Source organism: Eulemur rufifrons, chromosome 21 (genome assembly GCF_041146395.1).
Source record: "Eulemur rufifrons isolate Redbay chromosome 21, OSU_ERuf_1, whole genome shotgun sequence".
Taxonomy (NCBI): Eukaryota; Metazoa; Chordata; class Mammalia; order Primates; family Lemuridae; genus Eulemur; species Eulemur rufifrons.
The window spans coordinates 21033742-21060810 of record NC_091003.1 but is presented as its reverse complement, the minus strand read 5'-3'; the positions used below and the strand labels follow the sequence as shown (position 1 = coordinate 21060810).

The 27069-nt window shown below is 43.1% G+C and overlaps 1 protein-coding gene across 4 annotated transcripts in view; it reads left to right on the top strand.

The window, feature by feature from the left end:
- Positions 1-27069, top strand: part of SGSM1 (small G protein signaling modulator 1) — a 59769-nt gene that overhangs the window by 32353 nt on the left and 347 nt on the right. For 2 of the 4 annotated variants that reach the window (XM_069497104.1, XM_069497103.1), the window contains 9 exons: positions 2107-2235; positions 6410-6592; positions 7870-7938; positions 9360-9950; positions 14587-14711; positions 16202-16284; positions 20165-20274; positions 23927-24023; positions 25175-25342. In XM_069497104.1, the coding sequence (XP_069353205.1) occupies positions 2107-2235; positions 6410-6592; positions 7870-7938; positions 9360-9950; positions 14587-14711; positions 16202-16284; positions 20165-20274; positions 23927-24023; positions 25175-25342 (1555 nt within the window). The remainder of the gene's footprint in view (positions 1-2106; positions 2236-6409; positions 6593-7869; positions 7939-9359; positions 9951-14586; positions 14712-16201; positions 16285-20164; positions 20275-23926; positions 24024-25174; positions 25343-27069) is intronic. The other 2 variants (XM_069497107.1, XM_069497106.1) reach the window with 1 other exon arrangement.

The window sequence follows — 27069 nt, the reverse complement described above, 5'->3', positions numbered from 1 at the left end:
AATGAATGAATAGCCTCAGTTTGGTATAGATTCTTCCACATATTTCCTGTGCTTATGCACATGAACATCTGTATATAGCTCTCTCTATATACATAGATATCTATTTTTATACATCTATATTGTAGATACAAATCTATATATAATATTCTATATATATCTATATCTCTATATCTCTATTATTATATATCTGTATACATTTATATTTATAGATGTACATCTTTATGTCTATTTATCTTTTATCTATACCTATATAGATTTATATATAGATAATGCATATAGAAATATGATATCTATATATAATATATAGATATAAAGCTATATCTCTATAATATCTATGTCTATCTTATCCCTTATTTTTAAAGTGAGGTATATTATATTTGTATTTTAAGTGACCAACTTACATTTATGTCAAGGACATCTTTCAAATCCTAGGTGAAATATTGAACCTTGGCACCTCACAGATGGAGGGCCCATAATTAATTTGCATCTTCCCTAAATTATTTCAAACGGTGTTGCTGTCGACATCTTCATTAGCACATACCTTTCTGTACTAACGCTTTTATTCCAAGAGTGGATTCCTAGAAGTGGAATTGATGGATGTGCATTTAAAATTTAAATAGACACACCAGCTTACTTTCTCGAAAGGTCACGGTGTTCCTAATCCGCAGCAGCCTCTGAGCATGCGTGTTTCCTGCAGAATTTAAAAGATTTATAGATTTCTGGGGGCGGCTCCAGGTTTACTAATTTAGCATCTCTGGGAGTAGAGCCCAAGAATCTATATTTTTTGGAAATTCCACAAGTGTTTCTGATGATCTTCCCCACTTGGGGGGCCCCAGTCTGAGGACAAATTGGTGGAAACAATAAATTAGTCAAAAACGAATATTTTTCATCTCACACCTTTCACAGCCTGTTGGGCCGTGTTTTCACTTTGCATTGCTGTGTTAGTGTAGACTGAGCCCCAGTAACAAAGAGTCCCCATTATTTTAGTTGCCTGACACCATAGGGGTTTATTTGTCACCCACTCAGTAGTTCTGGGTGGGTGATCCTGGTGAGTGGGCATCTCCCCTTTCCCCCAGAGGTTCAGGGTCTTTCAGTCTTGTGGCCCCACCATCCTCCAGGGCCTCATGTTCCTCTGTTCCAGCCCGCAGAAGGGGAGAGAGAGAGTACAGAGGAGCACACCTGTGCTTCCTGGCCCTGGCCTGGAAATGGCTGACATCACTTCCTGTCACACCCTATTGGCCAGAACCCATCACATGGCCGTACTTAACCGCAAAGGAGGGTGGGAAATGGAGTCAGCAGTGGGCTCCAGGGTGCACCTAAGACTAGTGTTAAGATGGAATAGGCTTTTCGTACTGGAATGTAAGTAAGCCCTTCAGAGCAGCCTTCCAGCACCATCAGGACTTCCACACGCGCAGGTGTGGTTAGGACCTGCTGGTCCCTCAGCTGGACTAACTAACTGCAAAGCCTTTGCCTGAAAAATGAATTTAAAAAACGAAAGCAGACAAAATCAACTCCGTGATACAGCAGACAGCTATTAAAGTCATCCTACTGCGCACAAAAGTTATTAGCATATGAGGTAGCAGCTGGAAATGTTCATTTTGGATTGATTTGCTTTAGAGATGTTTTCTTAGAGCTGAATCAAAATTAATAACTCCAAGATACTATTTCTACATAAGCACAGTATGGGAAATTGAAAAGTAGAAATGCTAATTCATTATATACTGGCCTTTCTTTCTTATTCTTTTGACAAAAATGGGTTCAGACTAGACATGTTCTGCATCTTGTTTTTTTTTTTTTGTTGTTGTTGTTTTTCACTTAACAATACACACTGAACATCTTTTTATGTAGGTCCTTATAGATATGCCTCCCACCCTTTTAAATCTCTGTGTGGTGTACCCAGTAGCCCACCGTGGTGGGCAGCTGGGGAGTTGCTGGGGTTTGGCTTTATCGTATGGCGCCATGATGAATGTTTAGGTACACGTGGCTTTGCATATTCACGCCAGGATAGCCGAGGGCTAGGTCCAGGGAGCTGCACTGCCAGGCCACAGAGTCTACTCCCTGATTTTCTGTTGACCAAACTCTGTGCTTCCTGCCTGCCCACCGCAGAGTTACGAGGAGCAGGAGCTGCTGCGTCTCATCTACTACGGGGGCATCCAGCCCGAGATCCGCAAGGCCGTGTGGCCTTTCCTCCTGGGCCACTACCAGTTCGGGATGACGGAAACAGAAAGGAAGGAGGTTGGTTACCTGTTGTGGGCAGCAGGATCTTTGGCAACAAAAGGAGCCGAATACTCTGAGGCTGGGGGAACTCTGTTTGCATGTTGGACCAAGAGGGGTCCGGGAGATATGGGGGGGACAGGAACCTCCAGGGGAGTGCTGTCCAATAGGAATACAATCCAGGCTATATAGGTAATTTTTTTTTCTTTTTTTTTTGAGACAGGGTCTCACTCTTTGTCACCTGGGCTAGCATGCAGTGGCATCATCATAGCTCACTGCAACCTCAAACAGCTGGGCTCAAGTAATCCTTTCCCCTCAGTCTCCCAAAGTACTAGGCATGAGCGGCCATGCCCGGCCCACGTGTAATTTTTTAAATAAACTTTTTATTTTGAAATAACTATAGAATCACATGCAATTGTAAGAAATAGTGCATAAAACTGTCATGCATCCTTTACCCAATTTCTTCCAATGGTAACATCCTGCAAAACTGGATTGTAGAACAATATCCCAACCAGGGTATTGACTTTGGTATAATACACTAGCCTTATTCAGATTTCCCCAGTTTTACCTGTAGTCGTGTGTGTGTGTGTGTGTGTGTGTGTGTCATTCTTTACAATCTTCTCACATGTGGAGATTTGTGTCCACAACCAGAGTCAACATATAGAACATTTCTAATCCTAGGAGGACTCCATATGTTGTCCTTTTGTAGCCACACCCACCTCCGTCCACCCCAACCCCTGTCCCTGACTCCTGGAAAACATTAATAATATGTTCTCCGTTTCTATAATTTTGTCATTTCAAGAATGTTGTATAACTAGAATCATACAGTATATAACTTACTGAGATTGACTTTTCTTCACTCAGCATAAATCTCCAGAGATTCATCCAAGTTGTTGCCTGTGTCAGGATTTGATTCCTTTTCATGGCCGAGTAGTATTCCGTGATATGGATGTACTACACTTTAACTGTACATCTGTTGATGGATATAACTGGATTGCTTCTAGTTTTTTTGGCTATTACAAATAAAGCTGCAAAGAACATTCATGTACAGGTTTTTGGGTGAGCATAAGTCGTCATTTCTCTGGGAAACATGTGCAAGAATGCAGTTGCTGGGTAGTTGCAATATGAGAGTTGCATGTTTGGTTTCATGAGAACCTGCCAAACGGTTGCAGTGGCTGTATCATTGTATGTTACCACCAGCGACATATGAGTGATCTTCCCTTGCATATTCACGAGAGTTTGATGTCATCATTTGTTTGTATGTTAGCCACTCTGACAGTATGTAAACAATATTTCATTCTGGTTTTCATTTGCATTTCTCAAATGGCTAGGGAGGTTGACCATCTTTGCGTGCATTTATTTGTCATTGTCTGTCTTCTCTGATGAAATGTCTGCTCATGGCTTTTATCCATTTTCTAATTGGATTGCTTGGTTTTTTACTGTTGAGTTTGAGAGTTCTTCATACACTTTAGGTAATAGTCTTTTGTCAAACATGTGGTTTGCAAATATTTTCTCCCAGTCTGTAGCTTGTCATCTTTTTAGGATCTTTTGGAAAGCAATTTTTAAAATTTCTGATGATGTTCAGTTTAGCAATTTTTTCTTTTATGGATTGTGCTTTTGGTGTCAAGTCTAAAAACTTTTTGCCTAGCTTTAGAGCCTGAAGATCTTCTCTTATGTTTTTCCCTAAAAGTTTTGTATTTTACATTCAATGTAGAATATTTTGAGTTCAATTTCTGCTTATGGGTGTCCAATCGCTCCAGCACCATTTGTTGATGTTTTTCCTCCACTAAATTGCTTTCGCACCTTTGTCAAAAATCAATTGGGCATATTTGTGTGTCTCTTCTTGGGTTCTTTATTCTGTTCCCTTGTTCTATGTGTCTGTCCTTCTGCCAATACCATGCTATCTTGATCATCGTAGAACATTTATAATTTTAAATGTTTTAGTAGTTATATTTTAGAAAGTAAAAAGAAACAGATGCAATTAATATTTTAAAAGTTTTTATTTTGAAATATAGATGGTCTCCCACTTACAGTGGTTCAACTTATGAATTTTTGACTTTATGATGAGTTTATTGGGGTATGAATTGCATTTTTGACTTATGGTGTTTTTGATCTGCAATAGTTTTATCTGGACATAACCCCATTGTAGGTTAAAGAGTATCTATAATCATAAGTTCACAAGAAGCTGCAAAAATAATATAGAGGTCCTATGTACCCATCGCCCAGCTCTCCCCAATGGTAACATTCTGTATGACTAGAGTGCACTGTCAAAACCAGAGAATTAACATTGACATGATACAACTAGCTGGATTATAGACCTTACTAAGATTTTGCCAGATTTTGCATCCACTTGTGTTGTGTGCATATGTGTTTCTACATTTCATGCAGGTGAAATTCATTTTAATAATATAATTTTTTAACCCAATATATCCAATCTATTTCCATTTCAACATGTAACCAATAAAATATTAATGAGATAGTTGACATTCTTTTATTCATATTAAGTTTTCAAAATTTGGTGGCATTTTACACTCCATATTCATGTACCACCTGCACTATTACTTACTCAACATTTGTCTTTGGCCGGGCGTGGTGGCTCACGCCTGTAATCCTAGCACTCTGGGAGGCCGAGGCGGGTGGATCGCTCGAGGTCAGGAGTTCGAGACCAGCCTGAGCAAGAGCGAGACCCCGTCTCTACTAAAAATAGAAAGAAATTATATGGACAACTAAAATATATATATACAAAAAATTAGCCGGGCATGGTGGCGCATGCCTGTAGTCCCAGCTACTCGGGAGGCTGAGGCAGTAGGATCGCTTAAGCCCAGGAGTTTGAGGTTGCTGTGAGCTAGACTGACGCCACGGCACTCACTCTAGCCCGGGCAACAAAGTGAGACTCTGTCTCAAAAAAAACAAAAAAAAAACAAAAAAAAAACATTTGTCTTTAAGTTGACTCACTTAAAATTTATATAACTTATTTTAAAACATATTTTATGTCTCTTCCATAAATGGGAAGCCAATGTGACTTGACATAGAATGAAACTATAAAAATAAATAGAGTAAGACTAAATGATGTAATTCAGTTCTGTCCAAGGTCCACTTTCTCTTCATTAAAAAGGGAGATTATAGGGCCGGGTGCAGTGGCTCACGCCTGTAATCCTAGCACTCTGGGAGGCTGAGGTAGGAGGATCATTGGAGGTCAGGAGTTTGAGACCAGCCTGAACAAGAGTGAGACCCCGTCTCTACTGAAAATAGAAAAAAATTAGCCGGGCAACTAAAAATAGAAACAAGCAATTAGCCAGGTGTCGTGGTATGCACCTGTGGTCCCAGCTACTCGGGAGGCTGAGGCAGGAGGATCACCTGAGCCCAGGAGTTTGAGATTGCTGTGAGCTAGGCTAATACCACAGCACTCTAGCCCAAGTGACAGAGTCTCCAAAAAACAAAAAAAAAAGGCGGACTATAAAGTGTTGTGGAGGTGTTGAAGACACAGTAGCACCGGACTGGCCCCTCCTCCCTGGTGTAATCGGAACAGTTCAAGAAGACTTGAGAATGGAAAGTTTCCATATTTCCGCATCACGAGGACCCAGGCCGGTGAACTGTCTAAAGTGATCTCAGTGCCAGTGTGAGGCCCAGCCACGCTCCACCCCACGCCTGGTGTGTTCCTGGGCCAATATTAATAGTAACTGAGGATTCTCGTGTGGTGGGCCCTGTGCTCAGAGCTGGAGACACAGAGGTGCGTTAGGTGAGGTCCGTGCTGGTGTGGTCGGGGCCATGGCGATCAGCGGGGGTGAATGAGTGAATGAATGTCGCAATGAGGAGAAGGGAAGGAAAGTAGTAAAAAGGGAAAGAAATAGTCTTTTCACTTTGGTATGCCCAGGGCCTATATAATATACTATGTGGCACATAGTAGGGGCTCAAGAAATAGTTGAATGGATGGATGAATGAATGGATAAAAGAAGAGAGGGAGGGAGAAAAGAAAGAATGAAGGAAGGAAAAAATGAAGGACAGAAGCATTCTGCTCCTTTTTGTGTGTCTTCAGGGCGCAGCCAGTGCTGGGTGTGATACAGTAGGTGCTCAGTGTGTATCTGTTGGGTGCTAACTGCACGAATGTCGGATGGTCAGAGCCACTCTCTTCCAGGTCAGGCTGGCTCTCCCCAGGGCCCCAGCACCTCAGGTGACCTTACCTCTGCCCTGGCAGGTGGACGAGCAGATTCACGCCTGCTACGCACAGACCATGGCCGAGTGGCTGGGCTGCGAGGCGATCGTGCGACAGAGGGAGCGGGAGTCCCACGCTGCAGCCCTGGCCAAGTGCTCCTCAGGGGCCAGCCTGGACAGCCACCTGCACCGGATGATGCACAGGGACTCCACCATCAGCAACGAGGTGATGGCGGTGGCCTCGGGGAGCAGGAGGGGTGGTGAAGGCCAGGACCTGCTTCATCAGGCTGTTCCAAGAGTGGGGAAGGCTAAGAGTCTGGGGCCTTGGGACAGTCTCACCCTTGGCTTTGCTTTTGAGGATGGAGGGTGACTCTGGAATCAGACCTGGGTTCAAACTCCACAATTTCCTAGCTCTGGGGTCTCCTGCAAGCACCTTTTCTTCTGGGCCTCAGTTTCTGCATCTGTAAGGTGGGAATAATCAGGTATACAAGGAGGTTTGCATACAGCTCAAATGAGACAGTGTATATAAAGCCCCTAGCACAATGCCTGACTTTAATTGATTTAACAAATGCTTATGGAGTACCTGCTGTGTGCCAAGTACTGTCAGAAATGTCCTGGTATGCCAAGAATATTCCAGTGACCAAGGGCAACATCTCTGCCCTCCCAGAACCTCCAGTTTAACAGCCCCAAGCAGGAGCTCAGAAAAAAGTTAATTCTCTTCACCTGTAATCTCTATTAGTCACCAGTATCCATGATAACCCTGCATAACAAACAAACACCGAAAGTCAGTGACTTCCAACAGCCAACACTTATTTTTGCTCACAAGTCCATGGGTCCGCTGGGCAGTTCTGCTCTGAGCTGGGCTGGGTTGGGGGCGGGGCTCACTCACACCCGCTGTCCGTGGCTGGTCAACTGAAAGGTTCACTGATCTCGTCTGGGCTCTGTCGCCTGTCTGGGATGGCAAGGCTGTGCTCCAGGGGCCTCATCGCCCAGCAAGCTCACCTGGGCACGCTGTCGCGGTGAGAACAGATGCTGAAGAGAGAAGGCAGAAATGCACAAGCGTGTTTTAAGCCTCTGCGGGGTTTGACCGAAGCAAGGCACAGGGCCAGGCATGGCATCAGAATAGGCAAGGACTGCAAAGTTACAGGGCAAAAGGCACGTATACGGGGAGTGGGGAAAAAAAAAATGAGCCATAGATACAACCAGTTACTCTGAGTTGAACTAAAATATTAGGCAGAAGTCTCGAGTACGGAGCAGTTAAAGGTGGGTGTTCCAGTTGTGGAGGTGGGAGGTGGAGGCCCAGAGACCAGGGTGGTCTCTGAGGGGGCTCCCGGAAGCAGGAAGAGGGTCCCCCGTTTCATATTATAGCTGAGAAGCTGAGGCCCCGAGAGGACACTTGTGCAAGTCAGGAATAGACAGGAGAGTGGCTCACAGCCCAGCGGTCCCTCCTGCCGTGGGCCGGGATGCAGCCTCACCGTCTCTCCCCCCTGTTCCTTCTCGCAGTCCTCCCAGAGCTGCAGCTCCGGCCACCAGAACATCCGCCTGCACAGCGACTCCAGCAGCAGCACACAGGTGACGCCTCCCGGAGGCCCCGCCCCCTCCGCCGGCCCCGCCCCTGCCCGCCCGCGCCCCGCCCACCTGCGCCCCGCCCACCTCGGATGACGGGGATTGAATGTCCATCATCTGCGGGTCACTTTTTGGGTTATTGGTTTTAGTTTTTTATACTAGCATTAAAAATTGATATTTTTTTTAGTAACATATGATTCTATTCTCTCTGTAAAAAACTAAAACATTACAAAGGAAGTCAAAGTCTACTTTGATCATCCTTACTCCCTGCCAGCCTGCCCGCCCTTGAAATAACACCATTATCATGGACTTTCTGTGTGTCCTTTCGGGACCGTCTGTGTGCCTTTACATACACAGAAACATGTAGATAATATGTAGCAACGTTTGGTAGTTTTTTTTTAATTTCTACATCCATGCCATCCTATGTGTCGTTCAAGAACTTTCCGTTTCATTCAATGAAAAGAGATAACTCAATCTCCTTCAGAAAGAGCAAAGCAAAGTGCAAAAAAAGCATAGTATGTTACCCTTTGTGTAAAAAGAGGAAATATTAATATAGGTATATTTTTGCATCCATTTGTGAAACCAGCAAAACATAAGCCGGAAATGAATCAAAATAATCACCAAGGGGAGAGGGGACAGGGAAAGAAGCCACAATTCCCTGAATATGCTTTTCTCTCCCCGCTTCTAATTTTGACTTTGAATTTAAAAACTCTAGTTTTAACTCTGCAGTTAGGCAAATTGTTTACATAATTTAAATCAATTAAATCATAAAGAAGTTTTTAAAAACGCAGAGACACATGAAACTAACCACAAATCAAGTTGGTGACATCACCACGTAGAGAAGAAAATCTCAAGTGACTTTGGAACATGGTCTTTTGCTGTCTACCCTTGATGGGATGTGACCTGAGGACACAAAGAACTGCAAATAAATCTTTAAAATGTGTTCTGGAGATTTCTTCATAGTGTTTCATGTACCTCTAACTACATTTAAAAATTGATCCATAATAGTCAACCATGTGGATATAAGTGCTTTTTCAAAGCCTGTTCCTTATATTAACTAATTTTGCCTTAAAAAAAAATTATGTGCACCTGGTAGAAGTCTGTATGATGAAAAGTTATTCTCTCCCCCCATTTCAATGCCCTAGGACCCCCTCCTCAGAGTCAGCTGTGATACTGTCTTGTTTCTTTCTGGATTATTCTATGCAGAATAACCCAGAGCACGTAGATCACTTGTTTATTTATCACAGGTGGGAATACACATCACACCGTGGTCTGCCTCAGTCTTTTCACTGACCCGTGGTATCCCTCTGCGTGCATGTTCCATATTTAAACCGATCCCCTGTTGTTGGATATGCAGGTTGCTGCCGTGAGCAGTGCTGCAGTGTGGACACCCCAGTCCCATCTGTCTTTGTGCGCCTTGTCCTCAGGTGTTCGAGTCTGTGGATGAAGTGGAGCAGGTGGAGGCTGAAGGCAGGTTGGAAGAGAAACAGCCCAAGATCCCGAATGGGAACCTGGTGAACGGCACTTGCTCCCCGGACTCCGGTCATCCCTCCTCCCATAACTTCTCCTCGGGCCTCTCGGAGCACTCGGAGCCCAGTCTGAGCACGGAAGACAGCGTCCTGGATGCCCAGCGGAATGTCCCCCCGGTGCTGCGACCCAGGGACAGCAGCATGGATGACAGGCAGAGCAGCGAGGCCACCACTTCCCAGGACGAGGCCCCCCGTGAGGAGCTGGCCGTGCAGGACAGCCTGGAGAGTGACCTCCTCGCCAACGAGAGCATGGACGAGTTCATGTCCATTACGGGCAGCATGGACGCGGCCCTGCCGGAAAAGGACGATGCCGCGGTGGAGGGCTGGCGGGGCAGCGAGGCGGAGAAACGCAGCCAAGTGGACAGTGAGGACAACCTCTCGGAGGAGCCTGAGATGGAAAGTCTCTTCCCCGCCCTGGCTTCTCTGGCCGTGACCACTTCCGCCAACAGCGAGGTGTCCCCTGTGTCTTCCAGCGGTGTCACCTACTCTGTAAGTCACCCGGACTCTCCACTCAGTTTTCTTACCTCCAGCTGCGGGAGGGAGAGGCACACAACAAACCTGTTATCCCGAAAAACCCAGGAGTGAGCCCTCTGGTTTTTTGCATTTTCCCCATCACGGAGGATTCACTGTAGAAACCCACTGGGGAGAGAAGGTAATAGAGTATTTACAGAACACAGGCTTTGCAGTAAACAGTCCTGGGTTCCAATCCCAGCTTTGGTGAGTCACTTTATCCTGCTGAGCCTCAATTTGCCTATTCCTTCCTGAGTTATTTTCAGAACTATCAAGTTATCGCTTCTCAGCCTTTATGCTAAAGTCAAGTCCAGAATTCACAAGTTAAAGGCCCATGTGCCTGGCACGTTGTAAGCACTCGATCACTAGCAACCTTGACAATGAGCATTGTGACTTAGACTCAGATCCTGTATCTTTTAGACATTCAAGTTTGCTTTCTTGCCAGAAAGTCCAAGCCAAAGGACATCAACTGAAAGGGTGGTTTGTCTGAGCCGGGCACTATATATCTATTTTCCTTTAAAGAACTTATTATTTCTTTTTTTTTTTAATTTTAAAGTATTACGGGGGTACATAGGTTTTTGGTTATATGGGTTCCTTTTATAATGCTTGAGTCAGGGTTACAAGTGTGTTGATCACCGAGATGGTGCTTTATACCCATTAGGTAGGTTTTCAGCCATCTTTTCCTCTCTCCTCCCCCATGGTTGATTTCTCTTGAGTTTTACTTCCCTCTGTGCACATCTGTGCTCCTCAGTTAGTTCTAATTTCATAGTGAGAGCATGTGGTGTTTGTTTTTCCATTCTTTAAATACTTCGCTTAGGATAATGGTCTCCAGTTCCCTCCAAATTGTTGCAAAAGGCATTAATCCATCCTTCTTCATGGCTAAGTAGTATTCCATGGTATACATAAACCACATTTTGTTAATCCACTGATGAATTGATTGACATTCAGTTGATTCCACATCTTTGCAATTGTGAATTGTGTAAACATTCGAGTGCAGGTGTCTTTTTGATAAAATGACTTCTTTTCCTTTATGTAAATACCCAGTAGTAGGATTGCTGGATCAAACGGCAGCTCTACTTTTAGTTCTCTGAGGAATCTCCAGACTGTTTTCTATGGAGGTACTAATTTGCAGTCCCACCAACAGTGTATAAGTGTTCCTTTCTGTCTGAGTCCACGCCAGCGTCTGCTGTTTTTGGACTTTTTAACAAAGGCCATTCTGACTGGGGTAAGGTGAGATCTCATTGTGGTTTTAATTTGCATTTCCCTGATGATTAGTGATGTATTTCTATCAAAGATATGTAAGCTTGCACAGTTTAAAAAGTCAAACACTTAGACAAGCCCAGATACAAGAACCCAGAAAGTGTCTGCCCCCACCTCTCCCAGGTAGCCCTCCCCAGAGGTGATCATATTTATTTACCCTGCCCAAATTATTTGGTGTTTGCCCCCATGTCTCTAACACCCTTGTATTGGTGCTTCTTAATCTTGGTTGTTTCCAGTTTTAGACATTAGCTGTTCGCTCCCTGCTAAGGAAGGGGAGGACCTTGCTCTGTTTCCACCCCCACCCCGACACGCAAGTGACACCTTCCCATCCCCATTCCTCCAATATAATTATATAATAATTATCGATAAGTGTTACATATTATAACATTTTATACATATAATGTAAATATCAGGGTGTACATTGCTATAACAATATAATTTATAAGCCACGTAATAAGCTGTGTTTATTTTTTCTTTCCTGCAAAACTATTGTTTTTCCTAGATGTGTTTTTATTCTCTCACATTTTTGGGGGGTGGAGGAGAAAGGGTCTCGCTCTGTTGCCCTAGCCAGAGTCCAGTGGTGTCATCATAGCTCACTGCAACCACCCACTCCTGGGCTGAAGCGATCCTCCTGCCCCAACCTCCTGAGTAGCTGGCACTACAGGCATATGCCAACACATCCAGATAATTTTTTTTCTATTTTTAATAGAGATGGGGTCTTGCTATGTTGCTCAGGCTGGTTTCAAACTCCTGACCTCAAGCGATCCTCCCACCTCAGCCTCCCAGAGTGCTGGAATTACGAGCATGAGCCACCAAACTCGGCCTGTTTTTTTTTTTTTTTTTTTTTTAGTTTGCTACGTTTTTATCATCAATTCACTTCCCCAAATCTTTTCTAAATCTCTTCTCAAGCATTCAAACACATCAGGTTTTCTCTTTATTTTGTACATCTAAAGGATTCCCAAGAGCTTTCTGGTCTTGTCCTCCACTGTACCTGATCCACAGTTGTCATCCTCGATCTTCCCCCATCTCGTGTCAAGGTTCCTTCTGCTTCTCTTCTATTTTCTGTCTCATGTTTACCTCTTTCTTGGTTTATTCTCTTTTTTTTTTTTTTTTTTTTTGAGACAGAGTCTCGCTTTGTTGCACGGGCTACAGTGAGTGCCGTGGCATCAGCCTAGCTCACAGCAACCTCAAACTCCTGGGCTCAAGCGATCCTCCTGCCTCAGCCTCCCGAGTAGCTGGGACTACAGGCATGCGCCACCATGCCCGGCTAATTTTTTCTATATATATTTTCAGCTGTCCAGCTAATTTCTTTCTATTTTTAGTAGAGACGGGGTCTCGCTCTTGCTCAGGCTGGTCTCGAACTCCTGACCTCGAGTGATCCCCCCACCTCGGCCTTCCAGAGTGCTAGGATCATAGACGTGAGCCACCGCGCCGGCCCACTCTCTTGTTTAGGTGGAGCACAGACCTCAGTGGAGTCCACATTTTTAACTTTTCATTCCTTCTTACATCACAGGCCTCTAGTACTAGGAGAACTATCTTTTTGTATGAAATTCATTCTTTAGAAGAGTATCTCTCCATGGTGTCTATCTTGAATTCATTTCACCCCCATTCTTGAAAGGTATTTTCACTGAATATGCAAGTCTAGATTGCAGTTATTTTTTCTCAGTAGATGCTGTTCCACTGTCTTGCAAATTCCGTTGTTGCTGTTGAGAAGTCAGCTGTCTTAATTGTCATTCCTTGAAAGGATCTTTAAAGATCTAATTTTCATTTCTTTACAAATAATCTCCTTTCTCTCTGACTACTTCTAATATTCTCTTTTTGGTGCTGTGTGCCATTATGTGCCTATCTGTGGATTTCTTTTTATACTTCCTGGCTAGTGGTGTGTTGGGTTTGTATGTATCTGCAAATTGGTGTCTTTAGACAGTTCTGGAAAATTCTCATCTATTGCTTATCTAGCTGTTCCTACTTCCCCATTTTCTCTCTCCATCGGTAGCTCTGATTAAAAGTGTGTTAGACCTTCTCACACTATCCATGTATATTACTTCTCTTTCATTTTGTCATTTCTTTGTCCTTCTGTGATGAATTCTAGATAGTTTATTCAGATATATTTTCAATTTACTAATTCTTCAGAGTGTCTAATTTTCTGTCACCTGTCTCTAATGAGCATTTAATTTTTTTTTAAGTTTTATGTGGCTTTTCTTCAAATGTGCTGTAAAACAATGTGCTTATTTTTATAAACTCTTGCTCTTATTTCTTTAAATACAGCAAATATACTTATTTATGTTATATTCCTGATAATTCTAAAAACCAAGGAAGGGTCTCATTCTGCCGTCTTTTGTTTATGCTGACTGTCATTCGTGGCGCCTTCTTTCTCTGAGCGTTTTGTGATTTTTGAGCACAAGCCTGTATTTCTTGGAATTTTATCTGTTGCACTATTTAAGGCCTAGGTGGAAGATAGATTCCTCTCAATAGATGGTTTTCTTTTGCTTCTTCCTAGTACTAGAGGAATAACAAGTATAAGATGACTTTGAACTTAATTCTCTGATCTTTTAGACCACCCAGGTAGTGGAAATTTGGGTTACAAATCTGCATGAGTGATAAACCTGACTTGTGGCTCTTAATTATCAAGGGAGATGCCATTTACACTTAACTGTGTACGTATGTTCAAGGTAATAAGGTAATTGTTTTGAGACCCCAGGATGTTAGTAGTTTTTCTAGTCTTCCCTTACTGAAGGTGTGACTCTTTGGGGTCCTACCATCCTGCAAGACGGTCTCTTATGAGACTCCTCACTTTTGGATTGGAAGAACAAAAAACAATTAAATCTAAGCTTCAGTTTTTCCAGTTTGGCAGCTTCCCTCAAGGAGAAAGCCAGATTTGGTGTTTTCTCACCTTTGTGGCTTAGGTTGTGGTCCCTAAATGTTTCCTATTTTCTTGCCGTATCATTGAGCCATTTCAAAATCAGGCCTGTTGGCCAATGCATCTAGTCCAGTATATTACCAGAATTGGATTCTGTATAACTGAATTCTTCCATTCTCCTCACCAGTTTTCAGCAGAGAGGGGTGTAACTCTTTGAGCAAGAATTTTATCCTACAGAGTAAAAGGCACTTTCCCAGAAAACAAACTATTCGCGTGACAGGTACACTAAAAGCCCAGACTTCCCACTATACGATTCATCCCTGTAACAAATAACCACTTGTACTCCCAAAATTTATTGAAATTTAAAAAATTTAAAAACAAACAAAATCAAACAGCCGAGTGGTCCAGGAGAGGGTTAGGAGGAGGAGAGAGGATCCCTGTGTTCCGGTGAGGAGCTGAGTGTAATTTTTCATTTCTTCCCCCTGTGGGGCCCCGCAGCCGGAGCTGCTAGACCTGTACACGGTGAATCTGCATCGCATCGAGAAGGACGTGCAGAGGTGCGACCGCAACTACTGGTACTTCACCCCTGCCAACCTGGAGAAGCTGCGCAACATCATGTGCAGGTGGCTGGGAGTGGGGGAGGGGGGCGGCGGGGAGGGGTAGGGCGAGGTGGGGACTCTAAGCGGCCCAGCTAGAATTTATTTCAGCCTCTAAAACTGGCACCATACCCACCTGGAATCTTATTTCAGCCCACACTGACAAATAATAATATAAAGCATTTATTAAGCACTTACTGTATACCACTGTTCTGAGCTCTTTACCATCATTGCTCAATTAGCCCTCAAATAACCCTAAAAGGGGCGTATTATCCGCTTTTATACGTGAGGATGTGGAGGCTCAGGGAGGAGCCACGTTACTCAGAGTCCCCCAGCTGGGCCATGCCTGAGCTCATGGTCACGTCTCTCTGGCTCTAGAACCTGCCCTCTTTTTCTTTTTTTCTTTCAGCCAAGATCTAAGGCTTAATTACTGTTCATTACAAAAGTACTACTGACATTTCTTAAAATACAAAAGTAACCCCTGCTTGTTAAAAAATCTAATTCAATCGAGGAGATTAGAAGCTCCTAAGATATAGAAAGAAACTTCTCTCTTCTCCACCTATCAGTGTCACTCACCCAGAATTAACAACTACCAACCATTTAGTAATATCTAATCGATTGTATATTATATAATGTATTTATAATATAGTCTGATAGATGTTATATTGAAATGAAAATGGTGCTGAGGGAGAAGGAAAGATAGACTGACTTTTGCCTGGTTATGGCATAGGGAGAAATCATAAAAGGCTTCACAGAGCTGGTGACCTTCAACATCGGTTTTGACAAAATTAAGAAAACGAAAGAAACCATTTATCATAGAAGTTAAGATCACGTATCTTCAGCTAAGGTTTCCTGAGTTCAAATATTGTCTCTGCCACTTATTATTAAGTATATGACTTTGGGTGTGTCATTTACCTCTCTATGCCTCAGTCTCCTTATCTGTGAAATGGGCTAATAATGGTACCTATTTCATGTGATTATTTTGAAAATTAAATGGTGCAATGCATGTATAGTGGGATGAGTATGCAGGAAATGTTCGGAAATATAAGCTGTTATTCGTAAGGGGTAGATCAGAATTCTAGACAGAGGGGATTGCGAGGGCAAAGGCACCGAGACATAAATGTGGTTTATTTGTGCAAAGTGAATGCCTCAGTGTGGCTGGAGGGGGAGAGGAACCAGGAAGTGATGTATAAGCTGTGAATATGAGTTGGGCAGAGATTATAAATGCTCTGTACCGTCAGTAAAGGAGTTTGTACATCCACCCATCAGAAAGCAGGGAACTTGTGAAGGTTTTTGAGCCCGTGCAGTCCTCCCAGAGCTGGACTTTAGGGAGGTGACCCTGGTGGCTGCACATAGGGTATTTGGAGAGAGTAAGACTGGGATGGGGATGCGGACAGGATGCTGAGGAAATGGTCCAGGTGAAGGATGGGAGACCAAACTAGGGAGGAGGGAAAGGAAGAGAGGGTTGGAGAGGCAGGTTGTGCGTGCCGCCATTGAGTCCCTTGCATCTTTCATAGCTACATCTGGCAGCACATTGAGATCGGCTATGTCCAGGGCATGTGTGACCTTCTGGCTCCACTGCTGGTCATTCTGGATGATGGTGAGTGTGTCTTCCCTGCCCCAGGGCTGGGGGTACAGTTTACTTCCCACTGCAGGGCAGGGAGGTGAACCTCACTTCGTGACTCCATGGAATGGGTCAGGACAGGTGCTCAGGAGACCTGTCTGATGAGCACATCAAGATCCTAGTGAAATAAAAATTCCTTGTGTCCCACGCCGCCCAGCATTTAACACACAGCTAGGCCTCTGCTAGCCACTGATTGTATGAATCTAAATGAGAACAAAAAGAAACGCAGGCCCAGATGGCTTCACTGGCTAGTTCTACCAAACATTTAAGGAAGAATTAACAACAGTTGTTCACAAGCTCTTCAAAAAATAAAAAATACACAAGGAAGAAATGCTTCCCAACTCACTCTGAGGCCAGTCCTCATGTGAGTACTGGGTAACTCATTGGTACCCTGATACCAGTACCAGCCAAAGGCATCACAAGAAAACTACAGACCAAGATCCTTCGTGAATATAAATGCAGAAATCCTCATCAAAATACCAACAAACTTAATCCAACAAGATACAAAAACGATTGTACACCACGACCGAGTGGGCTTTATTCCAGCAGGGCAAGGGTGATTCATGATACAAAAATAAATCAAGGTAATTCACCCCATTAATAATAAATTAAAGGGAAAAACCCACATGATCATCTCAGCTGACACAGAAAAACATGACAAAATCCAATACCTTTTTATGATAAAACACTCAACAGACCAGGAATGGAAGGGAACTTACTCCACATGATAAAAGAAATTATGAAAAAGCCACAAATGGCATCATACTCAACAGTGAAAGGCTGAGTATATTCCCCCTAAGATCAGAACAAGACAAGGATGTCTACTTTTGCTGCTATAAATTCTAGCCAGGGCAGTTAAGGAAGAAAAAGTCGTATAGAATGGAAAGGAATTTAAACTATCTCTGTTCATGGATGACATGATTTTAAATATAGACAATCCTAAGGAATAAAAGAAAAAAATAGAACTAATAAGTTCAGCAAGGTTTCAGGATATGATACAAGCTCAATAAACAAAAGTCTATTGTATTTCTATACACTTGAACAATTCCAAAATGCAATTAGGATAACAATTCCGTTCGCAATAGCATCTAAAAGGATAAAATATTTATGAATAAATGTAACAGAACTGCAAGATTTGTACATTGAAAACTACAAGACATTGTTGAAAGATGTTAAAGAAAACCTAAATAAATGGAAAGACATCTCATGTTCATGGACTGGAAGACTCAGCATTGTTAAGGTAGCAGTGCTTTCCAAATGCATCTGCAGATTCAGTACCATCGCTATCAAAAATTCCAGCTGCCTTTTTTTGCAAAAATTGACAAGCTGACCCTAAACTTGATACAGAAATTTAAGGTATTTAAAATAGCCAAAACAATTTTGAAAAAGGATAAAATGTTGGAAGACTCATTCTTCCTGATTTCAAAACCTCCTACAAAGCTACAGTATTCAAAGCAGTATGGTACATCCAGAAGGAAGAACATGTACATCCGTGGAATAGAATTGAGAGTCCAGCAATAAGCCCTGACGTTAATGGTGAATTGATTTTGACAAAGATGCCAAGACACAATTCAACTCAATGAGGAAAAAATAGTCTTTTCAACATATGGTACTGGAACAACTGGATATTTGTATGCAAAAGATTGAAGTTGAACCCCTACCTCACACCACATACAAAAAACTAATTCAAAATGGATCATAGATCTAAATGCAAGAACTAAAGTTGTAAAACTTCTAGAAAAAAACAGAGTAAATCTTTGTGACTTTGAGTTAGACAATGATTTCTTAGTATGATACCAAAAGCATAAATGATAAAAGAAAAAATATGCAAATTGGGCTTCATCAAAATTAAAAACTTTTGTACTCCCAAGGGACACCATCAAGGAGGTGAAGAGAACCCGAAGAATGGAAGAAAATATTTGCAAGTCATATATGTGCTAAGGGGCTTGTCTCCAAAACATACAAAGAACTCTTACAATTCAATAATAAGATATCCATAGGTATATACTTAAGAGAATTGAAAATATACGTTCATACAAACACTTGTAGAAGAACGTTCATAATAGCATTCTTCATAATGGCCAAAAAAGTGGAAACAGCCCAAATGCCCATCAACTGATGAATGCATAAATAAATGTAATGTATCTGTACAATGGAATCTTATTTGGTAATTAAAAGAATGATGTTCTGATACTTGCTGCAACTTGGATAAACCTTGCAAATATTATGCTATGTGAAAGGAGCCAGACACAGAAGACCACATATTGTACGATTCCATTTCAACGAAATGTTCAAAAGAGGCAAAGCCATAGAGAGAGAAGGTGGACTAGTAATTGACAGGAACTGGGTGGAGAGAGAAATGGGGAGTGGCTGCTTCATGGGTACAGGCTCTCCATTTGGAGTGAAGAAATGTTCTGGAACTAGACAGTGGTGATGGTTGCCCGACATGGTGAATGTACTGAAAGCACCTAGTTATTCATTTTAAAGGATAAATTGTATATGTGAATCTCAATAAGACTGTTCACAAATGGGGACATAACCCCACCTTTTAGACAGAGGCTGCACATAGTGACTTTCCTCCAAAAAGTGCACCATGGAGGGAACGGGGGCTGAGGGGTGAGAGAGAAACTTGACGGTTGAGAAACCTGGCAAACACTGGCTCAGCCAGTTGGCCAAGGCCAACGTCGGTCACAGATCACATTGATAGTACATGCCCTTGATACGATACAATTAAAATGGCACTTTACCTCTGTGGTCTTTTGCCCAGTAACCCACATCCCAGTCTTACTGGGAGAAAACATCAGACAGATTCCCTTACTCATAGTGTGGCATCCTGCAAAGATAGCTGACCAGGACTCCTCCAAGCTGTCAAGGTCATCAACAGCGAGAAAAGCCGGAGAAACTGCCACAGCCAAGAGGAGCCTAAAGAGACTCAGCAACCATATGTGATGTGCTGTCCTGGAAGGGATCTTGGAACAGACTAAGGACATTCAATAAAAATGAAGGAAGTCTGAGTAAAGTGTGGACTTCAGTTAATGGTGGCCAATATTGGTTTATGAAGCGTAACCAATTTACCGTGCTAATGTTAAGACGTTAATAACGGGAAACTGGATCTGGGGTATCTGAGAACTCTGCTCTGTCTTCTCAATTGTTCATAAATCTAAACTGTTCAAAAAATAAAGTCCTTTAAAAATAAACGAGATCCTACTGTCTTTGGGAAACTTTCCAGTCCAGTGTAGCTTTCCCTAAAGTTACCAATTCCTAAGAGAAAAGAAAATACCATTCTCACAAAAAGTTTTTGAAACACCAAGTTAAACAATACGAAACAAATTTCTTTATTGCAAGACTTGTCAGAGGCTTTACTTTCTTAACTACATGTAATGATTCCCTAAGCAGCAGATATTGTAAGCATTTCACAAAGTTATTTGACCCTTTCTTTGCATATCACCTGTAAAAGCCCTTCCAGTATTGACAATTGCTGTTCAAATACAGTGGTTCCCAGACTTGAGAATTTTACGAACCAGTAGAATTTCAAAAAAGAAAAAAAAAAAAAAAGTTTGGGACCAACAAAACATTATCATCTTTTTATCGTACCAAATAAGGATCTTTTAAAAAGAGCATCTGCTGTAACTATCATTTCCTAAAACAAGATATTGCAATACCTCTAAGGTGAGAAGTATGTAATTAAAGATTGGAAAGCATCCCTTGAAATGAAATACACTTGGTTCGGCCTTGCCCGTATGTGTCTTATTTGGCTGTGGACTTTGTGAACCAGCTTGGGGCCTTGGCCCACCACTCTGGGAGCTCCGGTCCCTCGGGTGGTGCCACAGCTGACTGTCCTGTGCTGCTTCCTCAGAGGCCCTTGCTTTCAGCTGCTTCACCGAGCTCATGAAGAGGATGAACCAGAACTTCCCCCACGGAGGCGCCATGGACACGCACTTTGCAAACATGAGGTCGCTGATCCAGGTATGACCCGCTGGCTAGTCCTGCTCTGGAGTTTTTTTGGGAAACCATAAGTATACCTTAGTGGCTTGAGAGTGAGCACTTTGGAGCCAACCTGGGTTCGAATCCTATTTCTGCTACTCGCTAGCTGTCTAGCCTCAGGTATATGCTTTTTAATCTCCCCGAGCCTCAGTTTCCTCATCTGGAAAATGGGTTCTTTTCCCATTTATGGGATTCCCAATACATCATTGCAGTTATAATGGAAATGAGACCAACTAATGCATTTATGGTGCTTAGCCAATGCCTGCCGATGCCTCTCAGAGTGCAGTCCATGGGCCAGCAACATCAGCCTCACCTCGGAACTTTCAGAAATGCAAATTACTGGGCACTTTCCCCCACTGAATCAGAATCTCTGAGAGTTGGGCCAAGGAATCTGTGCTGTATGAAGCTCTCCAGGTGATTCTCATGCAAGCTCAAGTTTGAGAAGTGCTGTAATAAATGCTAGCTCTTTAGCGTCCATAGTGATTAGTATATCTGCTCCCCAGAGGAATTAAGACATTCTCCCCTTTGAGTGGAAGGAATGGAAATGCATTAAGCCAAGTAAATGATAGGGATGCATAATTATCTATGCACCAGCAATGGAGCTACAGCCATAATCACATTAGCTCTGAAAGCTTCTTTGGTGGAGTTAAAAATATTACAAAATATTTTGGGCATGAGAAAAGTAGAAAGAATAATACAATGAATACCCACGTTTCTGCCTGCACCTGCCCAGGAAATAAAATATTAACTATTGGCCGGGCGCGGTGGCTCACGCCTGTAATCCTAGCACTCTGGGAGGCCGAGGTGGGCGGATCGTTTGAGCTCAGGAGTTCGAGACCAGCCTGAGCAAGAGCGAGACCCCATCTCTCCTAAAAATAGAAAGAAATTATATGGACAGCTAAAAATATATATAGAAAAAATTAGCCGGGCATGGTGGTGCATGCCTGTAGTCCCAACTACTCGGGAGGCTGGGACAGGAGGATCGCTTGAGCTCAAGAGTTTGAGGTTGCTGTGAGCTAGGCTGATGCCACGGCACTCACTCTAGCCTGGGCAACAGAGTGAGACTCTGTCTCAAAAAAAAAAAAAAAAAAAAAAAAAATATTAACTATAAATTTTCCAGCCTTCATGTACCCCTTCTTGGTGGCATTTCCCTACTTCTGTCCTCCCAATGATAAGCATTTTCTAGAATGGGATGTTTATCATTAAAATGCATTGTGAAAAATTCTTTTATAACATATAGATGTTATATGTCTAAATAACATATAATGTTTCTCAAGTTTCCCCACTTACCATAAATAGTTGTAAATGACATAAATTCTTCTGCAGCTTGTTTTTATTCTCAGTAACAAGTTCATGATGCTCATCTCCAAAACTGAAGTTCATTCCGTTCTTCCAGAAGTACAGTCTTCTACTTGAGGAGTATAACACATTATATCACATTTTATTTGGATCCATTGTCCTGTTGGTGATCATTTAGGTGGTTTCCATTTTGTTTTGTTTTTTTGCTTTTGCTCTGGGGGAATTTGGGGTTTTGGTTTTGGCCTTTATAAACAATGGTGCGCTGAAATTCTTGCATGCATCTGTTTGTGCATCTATGCAAGAGCGTTGCTTGGGCACGTACCTAAAGTGGAATTGCTGGATTAGAGAGAGCATACACATCTTCAGCAGACACGGTTGAATCACTCTCCAAAGTGACTGCACCAGTTTCTATGCTCAAGAGCAGTGTTGTAAGGGTTTTTGACACATTCCACCCTCACTTGATATTGTCACACTTCGTAATGTTTGCCAATCTCTTGGGTGTGAGTAGAGCATCCCATTGGGATTTTATTTGCATGTTCTTGATTAACGGTGGGACTGAGTATCTTTTCTTTTTTTTTCTTTTCTTTTTCTGTTTATTTGGAGTGCTTTTGCTATGAATTGCCTGTTCATATGTTTTGCCCATTTTATATGTATAATTTTTTTCCATAATTAGAATCATCTTCTACATACTTTTCCATTATTTTTATACATACTATTCTGAACCTGATTTTTTTTTCTTTTTGCTTAACAGCATATCTAATAGCTGGAGGTATTCTTCCACCACCATTTTTTTCATAATAGAATATAATTCAGATATCATAAAATTCATCCTTGTAAAGTGTACCATTCCGTGGGTTTTAATGTATTCACAGAGTTATGTAGCCATCACCAATTTCAGAACGTTTTCATTACCCCCAAAAGAAACTATCTACTTTCTGTCTTGATAGATTTACCTTTTCTAAACATTTCATATAAATGGAGTCATACAGTTTGTGGCCTTTGTGACCGGCTTCTTTCACTTAGCATAATGTTTTCAAGGTTCACACACATTGTAGTATGTATTAGAATTTTGTTCCTTTTTATTACCAAATAATATTAAATTAAATTATATGGATATACCATTTTTTGTTTATCCATTCATCTGTTGATGGACATTCAAGTTGGCTGTTATGAATAGTGCTGCTACACACATTCATTCACGTACAGATTTTTATGTGACTATATGTTTTTTGTTTTTTTTTTGAGACAGAGTCTCACTCTGTTGCCCGGGCTAGAGTGAGTGCCGTGGCGTCAGTCTAGCTCACAGCAACCTCAAACTCCTGGGCTTAAGCGATCCTCCTGCCTCAGCCTCCCGAGTAGCTGGGACTACAGGCATGCGCCACCATGCCCGGCTAATTTTTTGTATATATATTTTTTAGTTGTCCATATAATTTCTTTCTATTTTTAGTAGAGACGGGGTCTCACTCTTGCTCAGGCTGGTCTTGAACTCCTGACCTCGAGCGATCCACCCGCCTCGGCCTCCCAGAGTGCTAGGATTACAGGCGTGAGCCACCGCGCCCGGCCGACTATATGTTTTTATTTCCCTTGGGGCTATACCTAGGAGAGGAATCACTGAGTCATATGGAAATTCTGTGTTTAACTTTTTGAGGAACTGCCAAACTGCTTTCCACAACTGGTGCACCATTTTGCATTCCCAGGAGCAGTGTATGAGGGTTCCAGTTTCTCTGCATCCTTGCTAACACTAGCTATTGTCTATCGTTTTTATTTTAACCATGCTAGTGAGTATGAAGTGGTATCTTGTGTTTTTTTGTGTGTGGTTTTTTTTTGTTTTTTTTTTTTTTGAGACAGAGTCTCACTCTGTCTCCTGGACTAGAGTGCCGTGGCGTCAGTCTAGCTCACAGCAACCTCAAACTCCTGGGCTCAAGCGATCCTCCTGCCTCAGCCTCCTGAGTAGCTGGGCCTACAGGTGCATGCTGCCATGCCCAGCTAATTTCTTGTCTTTTCAGTAGAGACAGGGTCTTGCTGTTGTTCAAGCTGGTTCAAACTCCTGACCTCAAGTGATCCTCCCGCCTCCGCCTCCCAGAGTGCTAGGATTACAGGCGTGAGCCACCGCACCCGGCCTGTGATTTAATTTGCATTTTCCTAATGACTAATGATGTTAAGCATCTTCCTTGTGCTTGTTGGCCTTTTGTAAATCTGGAGAAATGTCTGCTCAGATCCTTTGCCCATTTTTTAACTCCCCCTGTCTGCCAAGGGCTGGGTGGGGTCCGGCGAGTGGACGCACCACTGTCGACTCAGCTGTGCCGTCTGCTTCACCCTTTCCTTCCTCCCGCAGATCCTGGACTCGGAGCTGTTTGAGCTGATGCATCAGAACGGGGACTACACGCACTTCTACTTCTGCTACCGCTGGTTCCTGCTGGACTTCAAGCGAGGTACAGACTTTAAACTGGGGGCTTCTTTCCAGACCGTTTGCAGCAGAACCCGAGGGGAAAAGGTACCGAGGAGGGGAAGCCGAGGGGGGCTGGGGCAAAGGCGGCAGAGCTCTATCCGTTCACCCGCCTTGTCTTGCAACAACACTCGGCAGTAGGTGCTGCGAGGATCCCAATTTTACCGGGAAGAAACCACGGCTGGGAAGAATTAAATTCAGAGCTAGGATGAGGAGAGCCAGGATCTGAACCCGCCTCTGCCCACCCCCGAAGCCCAGTTCCCTTCCATTCAGTTATTCTGCTTATCAGAGACCAGGAACTCTAAAGCCCACGGGGCAGGGGTTATTTCGTACACATTTCAAACGTGGCTTAGAAGTGATGTATAACACAGTGCATTGTTGCCACTGGGCAAATTTGGGGGATGCTAACAATAATAATAATATCTAATATATGTGGAGGTGTTTATTAAGTGCCACACACCATGCTGACCCATTGATATGTATTATCTCTTCAGTCCTCTTACACTATCAGCTTCACCCACCTTACATACGAGGAAAGAAAGAGGTTCATGGGGAAGAAACGAGCCCAAGGTCCCCTTGCTAGCACAAGTGATGGAGGAAGGATTTGCACTGAGTGTATTGGGCATAGGAAGCCTTGCTTGTAACCACTGCTCTATTCTGTCTCTTTTCTAGAGTCCGAGGCAGCCCCAGTTCTGCCTGTGTGTGGGGGTCGGGGTAGAGATAACTCCATGGGTGCTAGCGGAGATGGAGGTGCGGGGATAGGGGTGGACACTGGTCAAAGGGCAGGGCAGGGCCAGGCCTGCGTAGACCAAACCTGCACATGCTCCATTCCTCCATTCACAGAATGTCAGAGCTGGAAGGAACTTAGAACCCACCTGGTTTGCACAGCCCGTTCTACAGATGGGGAAAACTGAGGCTTCTAATGGTCAAGTGACAGAGTCCAGGTCTCCTGCCTCCTGGCCTGAGTTCTGTCCAATGCACCAGCGCAGAAGCATAAAGCAGAGCTGGCCTGGGATTTTCGCAGAGGGATTTTCACAAGGAAGGGCAGCACGATGCTCCCTCTCGCTGACTCTCTTTCTCCCCGTGCGTCTGTGTGTGTGTGTGTGTGTGTGTGTGTGTGTGTTGGTGTTTCGGTAGAACTCGTTTATGATGATGTCTTCTCGGTCTGGGAGACCATCTGGGCCGCCAAACACGTCTCATCCGCCCACTATGTCCTGTTCATCGCGCTGGCTCTGGTGGAAGTCTACCGTGACATCATTTTGGAGAACAACATGGATTTCACAGACATCATCAAATTCTTTAATGGTACCCGCAGGACTCGGGTCTCTTCTGAGGGCTGTGGGCTTCTGGAAGGCCCCTTCCTGGGGCCTCGGGAGGGATGGAAATTTGCTGAAATTGGTTCACGGTGAATGGGAATGAAGAGGGTTCTTCCCACTTCTCAGGGCTGTTCTGAAAAGGATAAGTTGACATTTTGTAACGCAGAGGGTGCGTCTACTCAGGGACCTGGCAGAGGGAGCTTGGGTGTTGAAATCAGCTCAGGGGCAAAGCTGGCTCTGCCACTGACAAGCTATGCCAGTGGACAAGTCACTTCCCCTCTCTCTAAACACCCACTTCCTCATCTGTGAAATGGGGCAGCAGCGTCTGTTTCAGAAGATTCACATGCGTAGGGAAAGCGGGCACAGAAAGGCAATTGCAGTAACACGAGAAAGGCACAGCCTTCGAAACCGGACAGATGTGGATTCTGATCCCAGCTCTGCCACTCGGGAGCTGTGTGGCCTTGTCCAAGTGACTTCACATCTCTGGGCCTTAAATTCTTCAGAGATAAAATGGTGCCAGCACCTCCCCCCCCTCCCAGGGAGGTCCAAAGGATTAAATGAGACAACACGGATAAGTTGCGTCACATGGTACCTGGCTCATATGAGGGCCCCGGTAAATGAAAGCTATTGCTACTGTTATCACTATTTAAAATCAAAAAACCTAAAGAAGGTTCTGGAAAAACCCAAAGAAGTAAAAGCCCACCTGTGATCTCACTTTTGAAACATTATGAGGGTTCTTATTTCACCAGCTGTGTGTAGCGTTTTTTTTTTTAAATTTACTATTTCAAAAATTGTCTTCCATATAATAAATTTTATAAGACTACAGAATATACCTCTAGTGACTGTCCCATAACTTACGGAACCATCCCTTGCCATCAGCATCTAGGTTGTTTTTAGTTTGAGGTGTCATTGGGCACCCAAAGCCATTCATATCTTAGTGTAGAGGTTCCCAAAACTTTCTCAATTCCGGGCACCCTCAGTGTCTCTCTAAAATGTTTACGGCACCCAAGGCCAAAAGTTGCATTTAGCAAAGACTTAGTTAGTTCCAAACCCCCTAATAAGTATTTATGTCCTAACAACTTAATCGCTATTTGAAAACATAGTACACATGAATTGAAAGAAAATAACATTTTTATTTCACTCTTAAGTAAGTACAATTACTTACTAATGGGATGTGTGCATCAGTTAGGCTTTGCACAACTTCTCAAGTCTTGGAATCAGAATGAACACTCCCACCTTTGTTTTCTGTTCCACATTGATTTTCACATGGTTCTTGCTTTTTTTTTTTTTTTTTAATCCTAACAACCCCTGAAAATCTAGCTTTGCAGAGATACAAAGCAATGGATAGGAATGTCGGGCACTTTGTGAACTCACTCCACTGGGCAGTTGATGTGGAGTATCGATAGCTGTGTTTCCCTCAAAACTTCTAAATATCCCACGGTGCCCCTGTGAGTTCACGGCCGCACGCTAAGGTACCTCGGCACCCAGTTTGGGAACCGTGATCTTAGCGTTTTGTTTTCCGTCTACAGAGTGGTTTCTTTATGATAAACGTCCAAATTTAGAATTATTCTAGTTTCCAGGTCTGATCATTTTGTGTGGCTCTTGATAAAATGATTGTTTTTGCTTTTTTGTCCTTCCCTCTCCTCCTTCTATTGCTTCCTCCTTTTCATATATTTGCGCATCTGCTATGTGCCCGGCCTTGCTCTCCCTCATTCC